The sequence below is a fragment of the Oreochromis niloticus genome, linkage group LG4, assembly GCF_001858045.2.
Source record: "Oreochromis niloticus isolate F11D_XX linkage group LG4, O_niloticus_UMD_NMBU, whole genome shotgun sequence".
In the NCBI taxonomy this organism is placed as follows: Eukaryota; Metazoa; Chordata; class Actinopteri; order Cichliformes; family Cichlidae; genus Oreochromis; species Oreochromis niloticus.
In genome coordinates, this window is record NC_031969.2 from 26,735,995 (window position 1) to 26,756,274 (window position 20,280).

Consider the following 20,280-nt stretch of genomic DNA (forward strand, 5'->3'; position numbering starts at 1 on the left):
GACTCTCTACACATGTCTAGAGTCTAGGGAGTGTTGACATTGAATTAATAATGTTACAGTACCACATTCAAATCATGTTCCAGAGCATTTGAGGCAATGTAGGAGGAGGAAGTGCTTCTTTCGGCAGCCAGAACTGTGATATTCATGCCAGCATGAGTGGTAGAAGCATCAGATTCATGCCGTTTCAACAGCAGTAGCCCAAGGCTTACCACAGGCAGACCTGGAAGAAGATTGTCAAGAAATATGATTGGGCTTAATGCAGTGTGGTGCACTTTACAGGATATCCCTGCATTGTGGGTGTTTGTCCATCCTAAATGACCCCAGAGCTTATTTTCTGACTTTTGAATCGTCTTCACCACACTCTCTCCTCATAAGCAGTAATGCTTTGACGCTTGAGGACACTTCAGCAACTTTCAATCGAGATTAATCCATCTTTGAGATGTGCCAAGGTCTGTGTGGATGCACAGCTGAGAGAACAAGAGAGAGAAAGAGAGGGTGGTTATAGAGATGGGCCATTTGTAGCTGCTGTCTCAAAACTGTGGTTCCATTCCCATTTTGCAACCAGGGGGGACAGCTCACTATATCATTCAGCCATTTGTTATTTTGTCTGAAGCAGGAGTTGGCCGAAGGGTAGAAATGTCTGTCTCTTTCCCCAGTTGCCTGAAGGTGAAATCCATTCATCATTTTGTCTAGAGCTTGTTTGCTTTTGCATGCATTCTTGCAAGTGTGTGTGTGTTCATGCAGATGTCCACATGAATATGTGTGCAGAAAATGGGAGGCTTATTCTTAATCTATCAGGTGTCACAGGCTATTGTTCAGGCTGAGTGAACCAGATTGAATTCCTGTGATTCAGTTTGGTTTTTCACTGGTGTTAAACTAAACAATCCCCATGGGTTGCCTGTGTTTTTGACATCATCTGCGACAACAGCCTCTAGCCTCTCTATTTGTCTACCTGTCCCGACCTATTCCACTGGCTCTCAGTAGTGATTTTCGTCTATTCTAACATACATCTTTAGTACGGCATTTCATTTGTGCAATCATCGGAGTTTTCAAGTTTTCTTACAGCAAGAGCTAAAGCCAACTTCGTGTTCGGATACACTTTTCATCTTTGTGTAGCCACATCAGGACATCTACTACCACTCTCAGTGCACCCTAGTGAATGGCAGTGATCCGTGGTTCAGCCGTTTCTGTGGCGGTCATTAAAAGGCGAGGGAAAGGTTACAGTAAATGCCACTCAGCTGATGTGCATTTCAAGACAGACCTTAACTCTTATGTTACTTTTGAGTTTCTGCCTAACATTTAGGGAATGTCATATTACTTTTTTGTTGTTTGAACTTATTTTAAAGACATAAAACTGACCATAACAGTTACACTTTACACCCAGTGCCTGTTATCCTGCTTCATGTTAATTTCAAAGTTCAAAAAAGGTTCTTTCAAGTCAACTCAACCACTGTAGTGAAAATCTAAAACTGACATTTCTATATTTTATATAAAATACATAAAGAAATTAACTGAATGTTATTTCAGTAATAATACAGTATTTTTCTACATGGTATTAAAACAGTAGTGAACCATAAAATAATTTTATGGTAAGCAAACCTTAGGAAATGGGTTATGTGCTGCCAAGCCACTTATGCCAGTAGTCTACTGTAAAATCAAAACACAACTATGTGCTATAGTTCAGAGCATTCTATCATAATGGAAATGCATTATAAAGTAAGAGAGCTAGAAAATCAAAAGCAACTTTCTGGCAGCCCACCTGTCATTGCTACTACATCTTTAACAGTCTTTCACTGTGCACAGTTGACGTGCTTGGAACAGGTCCGAAAAGCTAATTTTATTCATGCAAAAATACTTTTTGTGCACATATATTCACAAATGATAAGTTGACATCCCTTTCAGCAGGTAGTGTTCCATCAACACTTAGACAAATTAGACTGTGCTTTTAAGCATGTAAACATCTATTTGAAATCAAATAGAGTCTGGACTGCCTTATGTTGAACAACAACTCTCTGTTCTTTCTAAGTCAAGGTTTAAAAAGTCAAACATGGTGCACTCGATGTCGTAGGTTGTGCTGTTACCACAGCATTCTTTTAATATTGACCCTTTGCACAGTTATGACAAGTCATTTTAAAATTTAATGACTTGACTATGTGTTGTTTTTTTTTTTGGGGTCTGGTAAGGTATTCACAACATCACTCTTTCAGATTTATGTAACAAAAAATAGGACTAGTTATTACTTCAGCTCTTTTTCTCAGATCTGAAGTATAATTCAGATGGCATGATTCCAGTCAATCTACAGTGTGCTTTCAAGATATCTGAAATGACAGTTAGCTAGCCAAGTTTCAAGATTTTGACAATGCTAAATGGGCTTGCAGATATCTGGGGTTGTGTAAGAACATGTGAAGCTATAAATGAGAGCAGGGACTTAATATTTTATTTAGGATATCTTGGACATAGTTTGTTTTTGTTTGAATAACAATCAAATTTTAAATCACATTTTACCAAGTGAAATAAAGGTGTCTGGGCTCTTAGAGAGAGAGAATGAGGAACTCAAAGTAGAGTAACTACTCCTCCACATAAGGCATCTGATTACAATGCCTCTTGGGCATCTCTTAAGTGAGGTGTTTTGGGCATGTCCTACGTCTGACAGAGCTTGTCTCTTGGCTGACATGGGAACACCTTGGTGTACCACCAGAAGTGCTGGAGGAGGTGGGTGGGGAGTGGGAGGTCTGGGCATGATTGTTTAGACTGGGATGGATGGAGTTTCTAATATGATCACCTTTCCAGTGTGAACAAAATGGTCAATGTTTCTGTGTTAGCACTGCTCAATATAGAATAGAAAGTCTTGAATTAAAATTCATGCACAAAATATTCTGACTTGTAGTCGTAACTAGTTGGCTATGCGTAGTGTACCATTTGCTTGAATAACTTACCAATAAATGTGTAAAGAAGCCTTTATTCTCTGATCTTTGTGCTCCTTAAATCAGGTCTTTGGCTGACTTCATAAGATGTAGGAACAAATTATTGGTTAAAATAAAATAGCTTCCAAGTTGAATAACTGTGAAAGTAAATACAGATTGCATATAGAAATGATCTTTAAAATAGTGAGTGTTTCAAAATATATTCCATAATATTTATAATGATGCAACCTGCACATCATTTCAGCCTGTTTCACATAAGGGGTTTTGCCGTAAATCCCACAGAACAGGAAATAAATGCAGTGTTTTCAGGGTAAAAATCTGCTAAAGGCTTTATTTCTTGCCAAGGAATTAAAAGTAAAAGCATGAAAAAATGTGATAGCTTGAAAAGCAAAACCAACTCCAAACCTCACCATGCACCTGTTCTTACAAATTGGCAGTTTACTCTGAATCCCCCCCCCAGACCCACATCTCTCTCTCACACACACACACACACACACACACACACACACACACACACACACACACACACACACACACACCCTGTCCTCCTCATCTCCAGCTCTGTCCCTCCGAGGCTTCCTTTCCCCCCTCCTTTCCTTCCCTTGTCACTTCTTCTCTCAGACACCAGGGCACTCATCACAGAGGTCACGCACCTGTCGCCTGCTGTAAACAGGAAATGAATAATTCAGGACTCTGCACTGGTTGACTGGAACAGCTGATGGTCTCTCTGTGACGAGCAAAGATTCATCCAAAGGATTCGCATTATAATCCTCAGCTGGAATCAGACTAATGAGAAACGCTCTCTCGGGAGAGTCTAAGGACTCACTCAGAGGCAGACTGCACGTCCTTGACCTCTGCGGGTGATAAAGTTAGTTTGAAATGGCAGTCCGTAATGGCACAAAGATCTTCTGCCCCACACGGCGTTTTGCATTTTTAGACTTGTTGGATTTCGCTCACATAAACAAAGGCCACCTCTACTCTGTAAGGATTTATGTATGACGCTTTGAACCTCAATTTAGCATCAAACAAACTAGAGACATAGTAAAGTAATGACATCCTCAGCACAGAATGAAGTCACAGTTCCTCTGTGGCTTATGCTTCTACTTTTATGTTTGGGTAGTTGGTCCTGCCTCACAGGCATATGAGGCCTGTGAGTTCCTCATATGGAAACTAAGGGAGTGACCCTCCATACCGCATTTGTGGTGAGATTGCAGAACAGAGTGTTCCACCAGTGCCCTGAAAACCAAAGGAAATCAATTATTTTGTTTATCTTATTCATTTATGTGCACACCCTGCTCAGTGAAACACACAGAACACAGTGATGATGATGGGTTATCTTTAAGTTAATGTATAATGTAATGATTCCTTATGGTTAAGTCTTGCTACTCTCAGTCATAGGTTGTTTGCATGAAATAAACCCTAGTTCAGTTACTTTGGGAGAAAAAGCAACTAACCCCCAAGTAATTGGGGAGAAAGAGAGAGCTATAACTGTTCTTTCCACATTTAAACTGTTTATTTTTTTCAAAACCACTTAAATTTGGTGACTTTGTCTCAATTTAAAGTTTCATAAGCGCTTTACCTGAGGTTAGAACTCCACTCTGCATGCACAATGTTTCACAACAACAGCACGCTTGGATCAGTGCAATAAAAACTGCTCTTCTGTCATCAGTACAATAGGTTGGATTTTTCCTGGTTTGTTATAAAGTGTTCAGTTTTCTCTTTAGGACTAAGGGAGGGATAATTGTCATACAGTTGCCACCAGCGATGGTGGGTGGACTTAGTGTAGCATATCACAACCGTTTAATCTGTTTTACAATGGTAGAACTGGTTACATTTTTTTCTCATTTTCACAGTATTTCTGGTTGTAAACAAGAAGTGAGGACAAGATCTATCCATTTGTTTTGGGATTAAGAAAAACTGATCCTTGTTTAATAACAGGGCAGCGTGGTGAAGCAGTGGTTAGCGCTGTTGCTTAACAGCAAGAACATCCTGGAGCGACTGAGGCGTTTTTGTGTGCCGTTTACATGTTTCCCTCATGCTTGTGTGGGTTCTCTTTGGGTTTCTGGCTTCCTCCCACAGACTGAAGAGATCCAAGAGGTTAGATTAATTAGTGATCGTAAATTGGCCATAGGTGTCAGTGATTGTCTCTTTCTTTGTTAGAATGGCAACTCGTCTAGTGTGTACAGCTGAATAAGGCTCCAGCCCTCCTGCAGCAGTGAATTCGATGATAGATAGATAGATAGATAGATAGATAGATAGATAGATAGATAGATAGATAGATAGATAGATAGATAGATAGATAGATAGATAGATAGATAGATAGATAGAGGTGGTTCTGTGGTATATAACCCTTTACTTGGGCATACTGTAAACTAATGAGCATCTCGCTTGTCCTTTAGTAGTCTCCCCTCCTATAACCTCACCTCTTGTCTCTGGTTTTCCGATCCTGAGGTGTCAGCCTACAGAGGGAGCTGACCTATAACAGAAAGCCAGTTATATTTGAGAGAAATACCCGAGTAGCAAGCTGAGAGGCAGCAAGCTGCCAGTTGGGGCTGGCGGGTAGCTGGAGTGATTGGTTTTCACTTCTTATCACCACACCAGCAGGTGTCAAAGACATGCGGTACTGCGGCACTCTGGGGGGGATTCACAATTATAACACCCAGGCCACCAGCTCACTCCCTTCTGTACCTCCACCTCACCATCCATCTGCACTTCTTTTCCTACTTCTGCCATCAAATGAAATCCTGCCAGCCAGTAGTAACTTAAGAATCCTGTTATGGCCTTGCTCCACTAAACACCTGCACATGTTCTGATAAGAATCCTTATCTGCTCAGTCCCATGTCTCCTCTCTGCACCCAGGCAAAGCAGGAGCACTCTATAACTAGAGTTGAAGGTATGTACCACCACCACTGGTGATCACATTGATTGTTTTCAATCACATTATCCTGTCTGCTGCCTCATATTGAACAATCAAAAGGAAATAAGTGGCTGCAGCAGAGGAGTGCAGTGTTAAGTCTTTTGCTTTGAAAGTGAAGTAATTCTATTTAAAAACATGCCAGCTGCCGGGTGTGCTCCGCCTGCTGTACAATGCCATATCAGGAATTATCCTTTTATGCTCTTCTCCCATCTTTGTAATTACACGCGAGGAATGAGAGGAGACATCTGCATGCCAGCTCTTTGAGGAGAGGAGGAAGGAGACAACAAAGGGCAGAGCCCTGTCTCACAAAGGCTTTCCAATTTGCAACTTGCAGCTGTTTCTCTTCAGAGAGCTCGAACGGCCTGTCCTCTCTCACCCTAAAAGTGGCTCACAATCCAATCACTGATCTTTTTTTAGTGGCTTCTGGTTGAGGGCTGACGTTTGTCACACAATTATGCTTTTCCTGCTTTGTAAGAATCTGTTTACTGTGTCTGAGCCTAGCTGAGTTGTGTCCTCCATTAGCAGGTGTTTAGGGAGGAACTTGATAAGAGACGGCTCATTTTGGGGAGGAGTACAGCTGTACTGTCTAATATCCAATTCAAAAACCACTCTCATTCACATAAGCTAATGTTCGCGAAGGTGTTTTGGTACTGTCGTCATTACGCATATCTATGCATGGGTCGACACCAGGGCTGTGCACTGCCTGAATCTGACTATGTACAAATATTTAGCAGTGTGGGTCTTGTGTTTGCTTGTTTTCTGGCAATTTCCCACCATTGTTTCACCTTTGTTTAGCTGCATATGCTGTACAGGATTGAAAACCAAATGAGTCTAATGGATCCACAAGGCATGGCACTGCGACCCGTAAATTAAGTCCCACAGATGTGCTTCTGTAGATTAATCTTCCCGCTCATGAGCAATTAGCCTGGCAGTGATGCTGAGGCATGAGGCTGATTTGAAACAATTACAGCCCAGGTTGGGCAAAATTAGCTAGTTCAATTCCCAAGGTCGCTACTGATTACGAGTGAGGTACTTTCAAAAGCAGCCAGGGATAATCGACTTTTAACACCAGCACGTTCTTCAGCTAACCTTTTTACCTGGATGTGGACACTAGGTCACTGAAAAAACTCCATCTGTTCAGTCATCAAAGATATCAGGTCTTTCTGCATATCTGATGTATTTAAATGATATTTGAGCTGCTACTGAGTTTGTTTTTTCTCAAACCTACATTAAAGTAAGTGAGCTGTGTATGAATTATCACTGTGCTAACAGCTGGAGGACTTTTTTTCTTTCTTTTTTTAGCCACGTTTACTCCCCTGATGTAACTGCACTTTTCCTTCTCAAATAATATAAGACTTGCTATGTACATGTGGTAAAAGAAGATAAAAATGATTTGGCCTTACAGCTAAGACTTAAAACGAACAGGAAACCTTTTGTCTTTTTATAGCCAGTACACATTTCCATTAAGTTTTAATTTGGCCGTAGACACTTGCCTGATAGCAGAATTTAAATTAGGTGTGTTATGCGAAATGTCTAAAACAAAGACCCTAGTAAAAGGCGAATGAGTAAGGAAAGAGACATTTTGTGAAAAACAAATTCAGGTGGAATGGATTTAGATGATCACCAGTCCATTTGATGGCAAGAAAAAAAATCTGCTCTGCAAAGCAATTTACTGACTGCAAATTCAACCTGCTTTGCAGAAGCTCTTTTGCATAACAATGAATGTAATATACAAGAAACGTACAGTACAATTCTCTCTGCAAGCACTTTGCTGTTGTCATTTATATAAATAAAGGGAATGTTCTTGCCTGCGATTCTTACAAATCTCACACGATTTGCAGCTGTAAATGAATCATTAATTGTGAAGGGCTTTTCTCCTCTGTGTGTGTGTGCGATGTGACTTAGTGCTCGTCTAGTGGGGAATTCAGGAGAGGATAGTTTCACTGTGTTTAACATAGCTACAACTTCATTTTCTTTTCCCTTTCGTCATAGCCTCATAACCACCTTTAGTCCCACATCTTGGTGTCTGAGTGACATCTCTCATCAGCTGGGGAGTTAAAATTAGAAAGCTGCCTCTGTCTTGTCCTTATTTACTCTTTTACAAGGCATCTTCCTTACTTGAAGATCCAAACAGTCCGGCTCACCTAGCATATCTAATCAATTTATAATGAGTTGTCACAGTTGGCATGATAGCTGCATAACGCTTGGTTGACCAGCTTGATATTTATTCATGTAAAAAACTATGTACTTAATCCCGCTTCCACAAATGAGTCAATTTGCTGTGGAAATGAACCTTATCGGAGTTCCTGTCAATCCTGCACTGCTTCTAGCCAAAGGTTTTTGCATATTTAGGAGCATGGCACAACTTTGAATTATTTTCTTCAGTATTGTTTGTTTTTTAACATGACTCTTTAAACTGGAGTAATGTTATTTACGGTAATGATGGTGGATGGGGGGGGTTAATGTTGACTCTTAGACATATGTTTAAATTTTACCTTTGACCGTTTTCACCTTTCCAGCTCTGTCTGTGTATTAAAGTTAGTTTTGTTTTCATCTAAAGGGAAAGGTCCAACAGCTGTCATTATTTTTGAAATCCAAAGTGATGGGATTAGGAAAAGTGTAGGGGACTTATTAAAGCAGCTCACCCTCCGGCTTGAAAGCAAAGAAACAAAAATAATGTTTCTTTCCTGCTTTTTTCTGGTTTTTAGTCACACTGAAGTTCTGTGTACAGCTGCTGTTGCTGCACCAGAGCAATGACTGGCCAACGGCGCCATCTGCATAAATGAATGTGTTTGATATTTTCCTTCTCCGCCTCCTTTTTCCCGTGTAGCATCAGGAATCAGAAGCATCTCTGCTGCTTGCCTTTAGAAGACTGCCTCGTAGGGTCTCACAGTGGGGAAGCTGAGCAATTTGTCTCTTGATGGCTCCGGGCTTATCGTCTCTGCTTGACAGATGGGCCTTGCCTCTGCTCAGGTTGGGTTTGGTAGCAGTGCACAGCTCACTGCTTGACAGAACTCATTACAGACACACCCCAGGAGAAGAAGCATCTCCAAAAGGTCCTGCTACTGGGCCCCCACACCTCACAACGGAGCCAAATACTGTAAACCTAAACATACTCCTGAAAGCCTTTCTGATAATGTGAAATTTAGGAATAATTGCTTGCAACCTGCCACTAGCTAGAACATTTGAGATATTATAATTTCACACATGAGTAGCTATTATTATTATAACACCGTAATATTAACCCTTTAAAACCGGTCGGAGCAGGGACGCTCTGTTTTACCTAACTATTTTTAAATCCCGGTAGCTCTGCAACCACGTGAGCTAGAGCAATAATTTTTTTTGCATATGAAACCGGAGGAATTGTACTTACATCTTATGCCATCAGCTTGTCCTAGGTCACGGTTTCCTTCCACATATAGCTTTGCAAAAACTGCATAAAAAGTGCTTGCAGCAACAAAAACATAATATTCCAGAAACACGCTTTGCCGATCCGATCAGCTGTTCGTAACACTTCCTACGTTGGAATAGACGTCAGCGTGAACTTTCGCATGTCCGCCATTACTTGCCCGAAACCGGAAGTGACGTCATTTTCGCGGAAATGTAGTTTTTTTACTATCAGGGCCTCAGAGCCTATACTGGTGTTTTTAAAAGTTATCTTTGACTTTATGACTTTCTGTGTCATTTCTGGGATGCTTAGAACTCATATTGCACTGCTGGAAATAGTTTATTTTGATGCATATGCTGCTTTTTTGCAAATTTGCACTATAATATTTATTTTCGTTTTTCCTGCAGTATATAAAAATTGGTGTATTTCAAAAATAAAACTATAAAGACACTCAAAATAAATTTCCTGTAGTGGGAAACTATTTTGTGCAACTTTTTTGTATTTACAGTTTTGAGGGATTAGCCTCTTAAATTTCTCTAACTAGAAATATATGTTAAAAAAACAAAAACGATTTTCAAATTTTTTGTAGTTTATTGCACTTTTTTGCAATTTATGTAATTACTATGCACTTAATGCATACATATTATTAAAATTTGGGCTATAATGGTTGTATTGATGTATATCAACTTGAAATGCTCCCAAAATTGGCACTACAGCATGTAAAAATATAATTTAAGCTCTGGCGGGCTTGGTTCTATGGTAGGTCTTAAAGGGTTAAAAAAAAAGACACAAATTACAGACAATTAAGCTAATTTTTTTGTACTTTTAGAATGAAATATGAATAAACAAATTACAGCAAAGCCAGGCTTTGGTTAGTGTCTTTGTCTGATGAAGCACTGTTGATGCTGAAGCCAAAGGCTGAACCCCAGAAAAATCTCAGATCATATTTTATTTATTGACAAAAAATAGCTCTCTCTGTACCTTTGTTTAAACTGTAAAAGATCTGCCTGAGGCCTATAAACATTAAAAATGTTTTGCATACTTAACTTACTTCATACATTGTTTCATTTTGTGTTGGTAATTACAGAAATGAACCCAGTGAAGTAGGACAGTAAGGCTAGCTGGGTACAGGTGAGGCTCTGGGGTTGACAGAGAGGTAAACGCAAAACTTTCATGGTCTGACTTTGAATATTTCCTCTAAAATTGCATGTGAAAAAAGTTATAAAGTCATCTCTCTTCCTGAGCATGCTGTATTTTCAGTCGGGGGTCAAACTGTGCTTAGCCTTGCATATAATCAGGCCACATGGAGCAGGCTGCCACCTTCTGCAATCCAGAGAAAAGAAGGGGAAAGGAGGCCAAAACTACATATGAAAGATTTTTTTAAAGAGCAGATTAGCTTAAAATATAAAAGTAGCTATACTGAGATTGAGTTTAATCCTCGTAAAAATTCTTAGTGGACAAGCACACCTCACCATTCAGACATCAGAAATCAAATCGTGTAGAGTTGGGGCTGCGCACTGTTCAAATATTCCTTGCACATATTTACCTTCTAAACTATATATGCCTCTGCCACACACTGAAATACAAACTGCCATGTGTAGCACAAACAGTTATCAACTTACACACTTCAGTACATAATATCTAGCCACAGTGCAGCCAGCACGGCAAGCCGAGCGACCCTGAAAAAAAGAGCAAAACGTAATTCAAATAAACAAATTTAAAAAGCTTTAAGCTAAGGTGGAAAAATGAGAGATGGGAAGCAGGGGAGCTAAAATGAGAGGGTTCTTTGGAGAGGGAAAAAAATTAATTGCATGCCACTGAGAATATATTTTACTTTCTCACTGAAACACGGAGATGGCTTGCACACGTAAAAACCTCCAAAAATTCTGGTTGAAAGCAAAAACAGTTGCAGCTCGTAGTTCTAATACTAGTGTTCGTATCATGATGGGCAGAAACATACAGGTCATCGTATTTCATGCTGAGGAAATGGTCAAATTGGCTTAATGGATTGCTAAGTGAAGTTCCTTCATGATCTGTTTAGTGTTTCATGTAATCAGTCCAGCCACATCTCTCAGTTTATCTTGCAGATTATCAGCATAACTAAAGGAGCGGGTGGGGGGGGGGTCTTTAATTAAAGCTGATTGTATTTAATGTTCTTGTCCAGACTATAATAGTTCCCTCAGTGGCCCTCACACCACCACCTGATCAAGCAGAAGCTAATTGGCTGTTAGGAGTTACTTATCTCTCTCATTCCCCGATTCTCTCTCCAATCTTTGTCTCTTTCTGTCTGTCAGTGACATCCAGAGGCAGCGCAATGTCAGATTGTGCCCTCGAATAGCCGTGAGCCTCTAATACACTATGAGCCTGATTTACAGTTTCCAAGCATAGAGCAGTTGAAGCAGTCATTTGTATGCATAGCATGACTTGGGTTACTTCATACCTCAGTGAAGAAGATGTTCTGTTAGTTACATTGCTGTAACTAAAAAGCTCCAATTCTCTATCTTTACACAGAGTTGTAGTTGTTGGCTCTTCCTATGCTGTCAGATCTAGTCCCATCAGCACCTCTGAGGCAGGGCAGCTGCCGCTGGGAAGTTCACAGGGCGACTGGGGGATGGTGAAACAGTGTGGCAACAGTGTGGCAGATGCACAATGAGCAACATCGTGTTATGACTCTGAGTGTGCGTGTCAGAACTCGACTGTGTGCGTATTAGGAACATGAAGTCTACAGTCACTGACTGAATTATCAAGACCGTGCTAAACATCATCAAAAGAGAGGTTATTATGTGTACTTGGCAAGTGACAAAAGAAGCATCCACATGGTTCAGTGTAATTATGCTCACGTTGTGCCTGCACTTAGTGCTCATCACTTCACCAGTCAGCAATTTCCCTTGCAAATCCCTGTTCATTTAAGTTCAGATATGTAGATATTCATTATCACAGCTGGATAATCAGATCAGAGGCCTAATGATGAAGGTCTTACTGACAATCTGACTGTTACTCAGCAGGCAGCCACAGCTGAGCATCAGGGATGCGGTACACAATGTCCTCTAAATATGTGGAAATCATATGTGGAATTGTAAAGGAAAAGCTTTTACTCCAGTGATCCCACAATCACATCTCTACAAAGAAAAAATAAAAATGATGCAAAACTGGAGACAAATACATCTCTGATATGTTCTTTTAAAATGTTCTTAAACAAAGGATTTCATCATGTTTCCTTCTGCGCCGAGCTCCATAGGAAACTTCATAATAAGACTTTTTGTTTCTTTTAGTCTAACCTTTGTGTTGTGAACTAAAGAGCTTGTCAGCAAGAATGGTCATGTACTGTTTTGTCTCTTTATACCAACTGTACATCCACTGTCATGAGGGTCCATGGAGGTCTACAGCAGTACAGTTTCCTATTCAGCTTCTGAGGGCTGAGGACAAAGTTTAATGAAATCCTAAAATTTAGACACTAATATTAGTCAACCTTGCAGATTTGGAATAAATGTTGCCAGCCCAGTTTTGTGATATCTGAGATTGAATTGGGTCAATTAGGGTGAATCGTGCATTGTATATCCAACCTTAAAGGGCACCTGGTTGGAGCAAGTTGATCTCAGGTGAAATTGTATGTCATCTTGGACAACAACAGTAAGGAGAAAAAGAAGGTGGAGATCCACTCACCGAACTTCAAGACCCTGCTGTGCCAGCAGCTATCCACATAATTACACTGGGCCACAAATAGAAAGGCGGTTTTCTCTCCTCCCAGACCCTCTCCTTTTTTTTTCTTTCCTGTGCTGCTCAGCAGTGAGAATATATGCAGAGCACTGAGGAGAGATGGGGTATTTAGATGTGAGAAAAGGCAATTTGTCAGAAACCTAAGAGAGCACTGGAGTACTGACAAGAGAATTACAGTAGAAGGACTTGGGGGTTGAAGGGCTAATTCTGCGATCGTGAAAGAGGGACGGCTCAGTGTGCTTAGAATCCATTATTTTTCTCAGGTGTGCATGTAGAAAATAATTGAAAAATCGCTGCTTGAATTCCACGACTCACAAACACACATATCCGAGTAGATACAATGTGACGGTGGCTGTTGTGTAACCAAGCCCAGTGAGTCATGAGAGGGAGGAATGCGCTGTTGTGATGGGAGGAGGAGGAGGGAGTCTGCCTGGGGAAGGACTGGCAGAGACAGTCAGATCCGTTAGCAAAGTCATCTGGGAGAGAGAACGAGGCTGGACATTTGGTTTCAGGCCTTGCCTCAACTGCCAGTGGTTGTCTGGACCACAAGTGAGGCATAAATAAATCTAAGCCTTGATGCAGACATAACTTTGGCCAGAAAGAGCATATGTGCACCTAACCACATATGCATGCAAACACATATGTACAGGAACACCCATATAAGTGGAAAATTTGCAGAGTGATGGGAGGTTAACGGAAGTAGAAGGCTAAAAGAAAAATAAATCCACTGTCCTTACTAATATACACACACACAAACACAAGAAATGGAGATGTACTTGCTTTAAAAAGTAGTCCTAGTAAAATCCCGTACAATATGCGTCAAGTGCAAAATTATACCTTGTTTGATTTTATGTGCGTGTGTGTATTTGTGTGTGTGTTGACTTCCCGCTTGCCCTCGGAGCTATTTGTTTTCAGATGTGCGTAGGCAGTTTTGTTTATATGTCTTACTGTGTATGCTTGATTCTCGTCTAGTACATGCAAGCCGAGCGCACACGCTCCCTCGCTTGCTGTCGTACATGCCAGGATTCAGGCTGTGCGTCCATTGCAGTGTTATCATCCAAAGAGGCAAACAGCCAGCCCCTGATTTAATAAGCTGCCTAGGGAGTCACATAGAGGTGGGGAAGCACTATCAGCTGATAACTGTCCTCCCTGCGAGCCCAGCTTCTTTTTTTTTTCTCCTCTGATAGTCCTGCCAAGAGAAGACTCAGCTTTTCCTTGTTTTTCTGTGTGATTGTGAATGTTGCGTGTAGGAGCGATCCCCTGCCGGCTGCTGCCCACGTGTCTGTAGGCTGCGTCCGTCCTGTGCTGACTCTCTCAGTGTCAGACAGACAGCAGAGGAGATCCCACACATGGCAAAGGCAGGCCTGAGCCCAGTGCTGAGGAGCATATGCTCAAGGCTTTAGTGTTTCAGCCCCCCACCCACCAAATACACACATAACTGCCAATCCTGCCAAGCCGCAAAAAGCCATGGGCCAGACTACTGACAGATTCCCCATCTATCACTGTGTTCCGCACTTCACACAAGCCATACAGCAATATCAACATCGTACCGCAACCTTGACAGCAATTCTGAGAGAAAAAAAAGTACTACAAAGATGCCACAACAAGCAAGAAAAAAAAACCAACACAAAATTTTGCAGAGCACCAACTGCGCTTTATTTTGACAGCTTCTGTTATTTTGTTGGGTGTGATGGCTTTGTAGCAGTGTTTGAGCAGTCTTCTGGTGATCTGTGAGTGGAATAGCTCTGTATTTTATCCAGTCTAGTCTTTCAAGCAGTGATGTTCAAAGCCGATGCTAAAAGAATCATGTACTGGATGTGTAGGATATTGGACAAAGTATATAGTTATGTAGTTACATAGTTAGACATGGACCAAAGATCTTAATAATTTCCATTGCTTTTAATGTTTTAATAGTATCATCAGATATTAGTGAGGGTAGGTTATGCCTATGCAGCTATCCTGGAAAATCCTAGAAACCATTTTAATGGTTGTCAAACCACATCTTCACTGATACATACTGAGGTGTGAAAACACGCCATTAATGGTACAGGGGATGTCTTCAGATGTCATCTTTATTGGGGAAAGAGTTAAAGGATTCTTTTCTATTGTCAAGCTTTTGTATTTCTGTGGTGCTGATGTTTTTGTACAGTTGGTGATTGCTTTTTTTTTTTCTGTGTGCGACTACCTCAGTATAAATGTGTATGGCACAACAGCTCACATGATAGGCATACTTTCAGGTGGCCGCCGTGACCCGCAGCTGACATCGAATGATTGATCCTTTTGCCGGGATAAGTGCCTGCACACTGCTGAGCACACCAGTCCACTGAAATGCAGCCAGGCGGAAAATTAGAAATCTCTTCGTCCCTGATCCATTTGAAATCCGATAACTCCTATCTTCCCCTCTTGCAGGCACCTTTTCTTAGCCAATAAATCAGTAATTAAATCATGTGTTTATGTCTATGTGTGTGCATGTACATAAGGGGCAGGTGAGTGTCCTTGGGGGGATGTGTATGCATAGTTGAGGTGATTGGGGTATTTAAAACTGCCCATCCGCCCTTAAACACACAGGTACGTCTTTAAACACATTGTATTGTCCCAAGTACAAGCGCCTGCCTAGTCACAAATGCAAGTGTACACATACAAACAAGTTTCACAGTGAGTGCTTGGTGACAGCTGGAGGTGTAATGGTGCCTCTGGTATCAAATAAATCAAAGTCAGACCTCCCCTGAGCACTGCGTTTGTCCCCTTCGTAGCCAGCAGTGTAGTCGCTCTCCCACAGTTGCACTGAGACAGAAATATCTCTCATGCGAACATTTCCTAATGCTTCTTAACTTCTAACATCGGTCTTGTTGTGTTGTCCAGGTACATCGGCCCAGGGCAGCCCACTCCTGGCTTCCCTCCCCGTCCCAGGACGACCTCTGCAGCCTCAGCTCGACCTCAAACACCTCCTGCCCTTCAGACTCAATGGATCCTCCCCACTTAGCCTGTTCCCTAACTTTAATACGGTGAGTCTAGTGGGTCTTCATAATAAACATCACTTTTAGATAAACTGGACTGAAAAATAAGATGTTGAAGTCATTTGAGAACAATGTTCATTGTCAGCAATACTCTGTAAAAATAGTTTAACATTTTGTCTCGTCTTTCAAAGCATACTTTGAAAATTACTCAGAATTCGAGGCAAGCCAAAAAAATAAAAAATAAAATCTAATCAACTAGAAAAAAAATATCACACAGTGAAGGGTATTGATTAGAAGACAACTCACAGGAGACATATTAGCCTGATTTCGTTCTCTGTGGCAGCATGAGGCATACTTTTATGGTATAAGGGTCAGGGTACTTGTACACATACTTCATCATTTTTGTGTCAATATGCCCCTCATGCCAACTCGGTTTATATCAGGGGGTGTTACAAAGAAATACAGGCCTATAAAGCTGTGTCATTATTGCTAGCTATTCTGTTTGTCACTATATCAATACTTCCCCTGCCAGACCACAGCCTCCAGTGCTGTGCCAAGGCTTTATCCTAGCTTTAGGTTACAGTTTTTAATGAAGCAGGGTTTGACCTCTGAATATTGCTTTGGTGACTTGTGTCACTATATTTGATTTATTTTGGTTTAAAATGTAAAATTGAGTTTTTTATTTTTTTTGAAATAATGCATGTGTGTATGTGTAAATACGTTTGATTGACATTTTATTTATTTGTGTGTGAGACACAGGAACACAGTTTTTTCTCCATTTCGTTATTGAAAAGATTTCTGGAAAGTCCAAATATAACATAGTTTGAACGGCTTAAAATAGTATTTTTCTGCCAAAAAGATGATTCACAAAGAAAAGCATTGCAAGCTTAAAAAATCTGTGGAAACTGGACAAGTGGGAGATAAAACAAGATGTGGAAGGCCTGAAAAACTATCTACTGCAAATGAAAATGATGGCCTTAAGAAATAGGCGGAAAAAATCCAGCAAAGTCCTGACACAGGACCTGAGTGATGCATCTGCTCCATATGAACACAGAAACTACTGTCAGATTTTGATCCACCATGCCATACCATCTGGTAAGCGTCTCACTGGCAACAGCTTCATTTGTCCGCATGACAATGATTTTAAACACACGGCCAATAAAGTAAAAGCATAGCTTGTTAGAAGACAATAGAACACCATCACTCATAGACAGCCCCCAAATATTGACTTTCAAGCCTATTAAAAATGTACAAACTGTGTCTTTGCTTTGTTTTGGGGTTTTTTTGTTGTGTGAAAAATGACCACATGCACACACAGTCCGTCTGAGGTATTTAGAGACATGCTGAATGTTTTTCTTTTTCACTTCTCATCCAAATGTAGATTTTCTTCTTCTTTCTTTTTTTCTTTTCAGTCTGTTCCCAACATTGTTTAGACATCTGGCAAAGCTGTCTTCGCTGTCTTTTAAAGATCTTTTCACCACATTTTTGCTACTTGGGGCTTTCTTACAGATAGAGATAGTCGAGGTCAGCTGTGTTCTCACTACTGGAAATACTTCATAAGCTTTAGGACAGGGTTAGAGCTTGCACTTGCTTGCATCTTCACAAAAATACAAGTAGATATACTATAGAGTGCACTGGGAACGTGGCAGGTTAAAAACTATTTAATATCTCGTCCGATCACACTGTATTGGACATTTGCCTTCTCACATTCTCCTCCGCACATTAGGTAATGTCTAGGGAAGTTCAGGATTGCAGTTTATGTGTAAAAATAGCCTCTGTTTCAAACATCACCCACAAACCATTCAGTTTTCAAGCATGTTGACTCTGATGGCTCAGTTTCTGGAATTAAAAGCTTATATCTTTGATCCTTTACTTTCCAGCGCTGTGGTCATTGTCATTTCAAGTGTGTATGTGTGCAAGTATTTTTTGATTTCTTTGATCCTACTTTTCCACTCTGCGTGTGTGTAGAAGAGTGTGCCCACAGTGTCCAAGTGTTTTCAGTCCTTTCATTGCAATATGAAACTGTTTCCAGTTCTGTGGTCTGTAAATGGAGTGTAAGCTAGAGATTTAGCTCCTGCATACACTTTTACACCTTTTGAAACTGTACATATAAAAAGGTAGGATGAGAAAGAGGGAGATACAGTCATCTGTCTGTCTGGCTGGTTCTTTACAATGGAGGACATGTGTGAGGGGGTGGATGAGACATAAATGTTTGCTCTATGGTGTGTATTTGTGTATGTAGGGGGCTGCCAGCCTGTGTGAAAAGTGCAGTTTTTTTCATTTGTTCAACCGCCTACTGCTTTGGGTCATGAAGTCGGCTATACTGCCCTGTGGAGGATTGAGCATGCTAGGAGCAAAAGCAGCGTGGTAAACATTCACTCCTCTAAAACCTCATGTATTTATATTAGTGGTGAAGGCAGTGGGGTAGGTCTCTGGTCAGTGTTTTGTCTGCGTTTCTCTTGTGTTTTAATGGGAAAATTGTTGTTTTTATTCTCAAACCAATGTCTGTGCCTCACCATTCTAATTTGGGGTTTTAGTTTTGCACATTATGCTTCCCTATTAGAGAAATAAAAGCATCCATAAAAGTAAAAGCTATTGGAGACAAAAAAGGCAGTAGATTACCAATGAATGCAGCAAGGTAGTACAAAGGAAACCGTATTTACAGAGTCGCAATGCTGTTCGGTCTGCCATTGTTAAATAGAATACAACTCGCAGTAGGACTTGGAATCTACCACAACCACAATGCAGAAATTATGATAACCATGGAAATAACATCAAATCAGTGTCGCTTCAGTCGCGGGAGGAGATGATTAGCCTCCATAATATACAGTCTGACAGTGCAGCTGTGGCATTAATCACAACGTCCATTCAACAAGGAGCCCCGGGTTCTCTTAGCCCTGATAAGGTACACGTTGTCCCAGACGTGTGCAGGGGGAAGATGAATGCACCTGTCTCCAAAACCAAATATCCTCCGGTTCCCCTGGTGTCCCTTCTTACATCCTCCCACTGCTCCACCTTCTCCTCATCCCTTTGTGTGTCTCTTTCTCTCTCTCTCTGTCTCTATCTATCTACCCTGAAAGCCCATCACGGACTCAGCCACCCGGTGCAGGATAAGTTCTGTCTGCACTAGGATGGCAGGGGAGAACCGAGGGCTTGGACAAAAGACGCATTTATAGCAGTCGGTTCAGGATGGCTGCAGACAGACAATGGACACATTCTTCAGTTCCTAAAACAAACGGCTGTGCGCAGCCTGCTTTTCTAAGGTGGACAGAGGGCAGCAGGAAGAGCTAGGTTTACCTTGGTCAGGCTACAGTTGGTAAAAGGAAACAGTCATTTGCTTCCAAAGATATCTTTGTGTCAGGTAGAGGAAACCAAAATAAAGCAACAATGGTAAAGAGCCCTGAGGGAGAGATGTACCTGCAGCACGAAGGTTTCATTGTCAGATGTGTTTATATTCCTTCTCACACCTGGCCATGAGGAAGCTGTAGTAAACAGACTCTATCCTTGCAGAAGAGGCAGTTACCTTGGACAGGGCACAGTTTGGGTTTTTTTGTTTTGGTTTTTTTTTGCGGTGTGGAAGAGTCTGATGTTTTTTAACCTTGTGTGGCAGAAACAAAGCAAAGCAGTGTGCCACGAGCACGCCAACACTCTTTGATCTCTGGGCAGGTGAGGCTGTCAGCACAGCCACCAGTGTAGTTTCAGTAAGCGCAGCGGTATCATTCAGTGTGTGAAGAGTGATCTCCCCGTCCCTCTGGAGACCCTTCTCTCAAACGAGCAGAGGAATAGAGTGGGTCAGACCCTGTACAAGCCTGGGGTAAGATCCAAGGTGATTGTTATATGTGATACCATGCTGAAAGGTGCCCCAGTGAAATCAGCTGTCACTGTGGAATGCAGATCTTATAATGAAGCCTCAGGTTTCACCCTGCTGTTTATAGTATGGTGTTCTGGGACTCTCTGCTGTCTCTTCATAGGCAGTTAAAACAGTTTTAGTCTGTCTAAAACCTTCTGCAGTAAACACTTCATTGTGGGCTGCAATGACTCATAAAGTTTAAGCAGTGACGTTTTTGAGATTACAATGAAAATACATTCATAAAGAATGTAGATTCCCTGTAGATTCTTATGGTGTAGGTGTTGATTTATCTAACAGTTTAAGCACCACACTTCCCCCATTAATATCACCACTGCAATACAACGCACAAAAGTGTAACTCACTAAAGGAAAAGGATCATCTTGGTTCTGCATCATCTTTTCATTCAAATTGAAAAGGTGATTGTTTGCGTGAGGAGGTGTTTCAGACCTGAAACCCATCAAGATTGTCATCCAAACACAGTAGCAGTTACTTAATTTAGTCAAAGTCGACGTGACAGCAGCAAAACA

General features: G+C 41.1%; 1 protein-coding gene across 7 annotated transcripts in view; it reads left to right on the forward strand.

Moving 5' to 3' along the window:
• The window catches only part of znf385c (zinc finger protein 385C), a 137,048-nt gene that overhangs the window by 93,573 nt on the left and 23,195 nt on the right, over positions 1 to 20,280 (forward strand). For all 7 annotated transcript variants that reach the window (XM_013269625.3, XM_013269626.3, XM_005468852.4 and 4 more), the window contains one exon: positions 15,809 to 15,951. In XM_013269625.3, the coding sequence (XP_013125079.1) occupies positions 15,809 to 15,951 (143 nt within the window). The remainder of the gene's footprint in view (positions 1 to 15,808; positions 15,952 to 20,280) is intronic.